The following is a 1123-nucleotide window of genomic DNA, read 5'->3' on the forward strand; positions in this document are numbered from 1 at the left end:
CGCAAGGACTGCTGGGAAACTGAGTCCCATTCAAAGTAGGCGGTGCTACAACCGGAAGTTCCGCCATCTTGCGCAAGGAACTCTGGGAAACTGAGTCCCATTCGAAGGAGACGGTGTTAAAACCGGAAGTTCCGCAAAGAATGCTGGGAAACCGAGTCCCATTCAAAGAGGGGGGGGGGGCGTGCTAAAACCGGAAGTTCCGCCATTTTGACGCAAGGAACTCTGGGAAACCGAGTCCCATTTCAAAGGGGGGCGGTACTACAACCGGAAGTTCCGCCATCTTGCTCAAAGGGACGCTGGGAAACTGAGTCCCATTTGACCCTATTATTTCCCCCCTATTTCCCCCCTATATCCCCCCTTATTTTCCCCTATATCCCCCCATTTCCCCTATATCCCCCCATTTCCCCTATATCCCCCTATATCCCCCACAGACGCCATATTAGAAGCCATTTTATGTCCTTTTCCCCCATTTTAATGCCATTTCCCCCATTTTTGGGGTCACCCCATAAGTGGGGACCCCCCCCCCCATACCCCATATAGGGTCGTTGTTATGGGGTCGGGGTCCCAACCCCCTTATAGGGTTCATGGGGTCGCTGTGGGGTCTATGGGGTGTCACTGCTCCCCCTGCCACCAATGGTAGAGCTGGTCCGTCAGGATCCCGGTGTACGTCAGCACCGCCACCGTGCCCTTCTCATAGGCGTCCCTATAAGGAAACCCCATAGGAGATATAGGGCGGCACTATAGGATCTGTAGGGTTATTTCAGGGTATAGGATCAATAGGGCAGCCCTATAGGATCTATAGGGTTATATAGGGTATAGGATCAATAGGGCGGCCCTATAGGATCAATAGGTTTTAGGGTATAGGATCTGTAGGGTTATGTATAGGGCGGCCCTATAGGATCTATAGGGTTATTTAGGGTATAGGATCAATAGAGCGGCCCTATAGGATCTATAGGGTTTAAGGGTATAGGATCTATAGGGTTATATATAGGGCGGCCCTATAGGATCTATAGGGTTATATAGGGGTATAGGATCAATAAGGTGGCCCTATAGATCAATAGGGTGGCCCTATAGGATCTATAGGGTTATATAGGGTATAGGATCTATAGGGTTATGTATAGGG

At 50.3% G+C, this 1123-nt stretch overlaps 1 protein-coding gene across 1 annotated transcript in view; it reads right to left on the bottom strand.

Moving 5' to 3' along the window:
• Positions 1 to 720, bottom strand: part of LOC107307299 (26S proteasome regulatory subunit 6B-like) — a 20509-nt gene extending 19789 nt beyond the window's left edge. The window contains exon 1 of the mRNA XM_015850796.1: positions 632 to 720. Within this exon, the coding sequence (XP_015706282.1) occupies positions 632 to 720 (89 nt within the window). The remainder of the gene's footprint in view (positions 1 to 631) is intronic.
• Between the last annotated feature and the right edge of the window lie 403 nt (positions 721 to 1123).

Source organism: Coturnix japonica, unplaced genomic scaffold, assembly GCF_001577835.2.
Source record: "Coturnix japonica isolate 7356 unplaced genomic scaffold, Coturnix japonica 2.1 chrUnrandom536, whole genome shotgun sequence".
Classification (NCBI taxonomy): domain Eukaryota; kingdom Metazoa; phylum Chordata; class Aves; order Galliformes; family Phasianidae; genus Coturnix; species Coturnix japonica.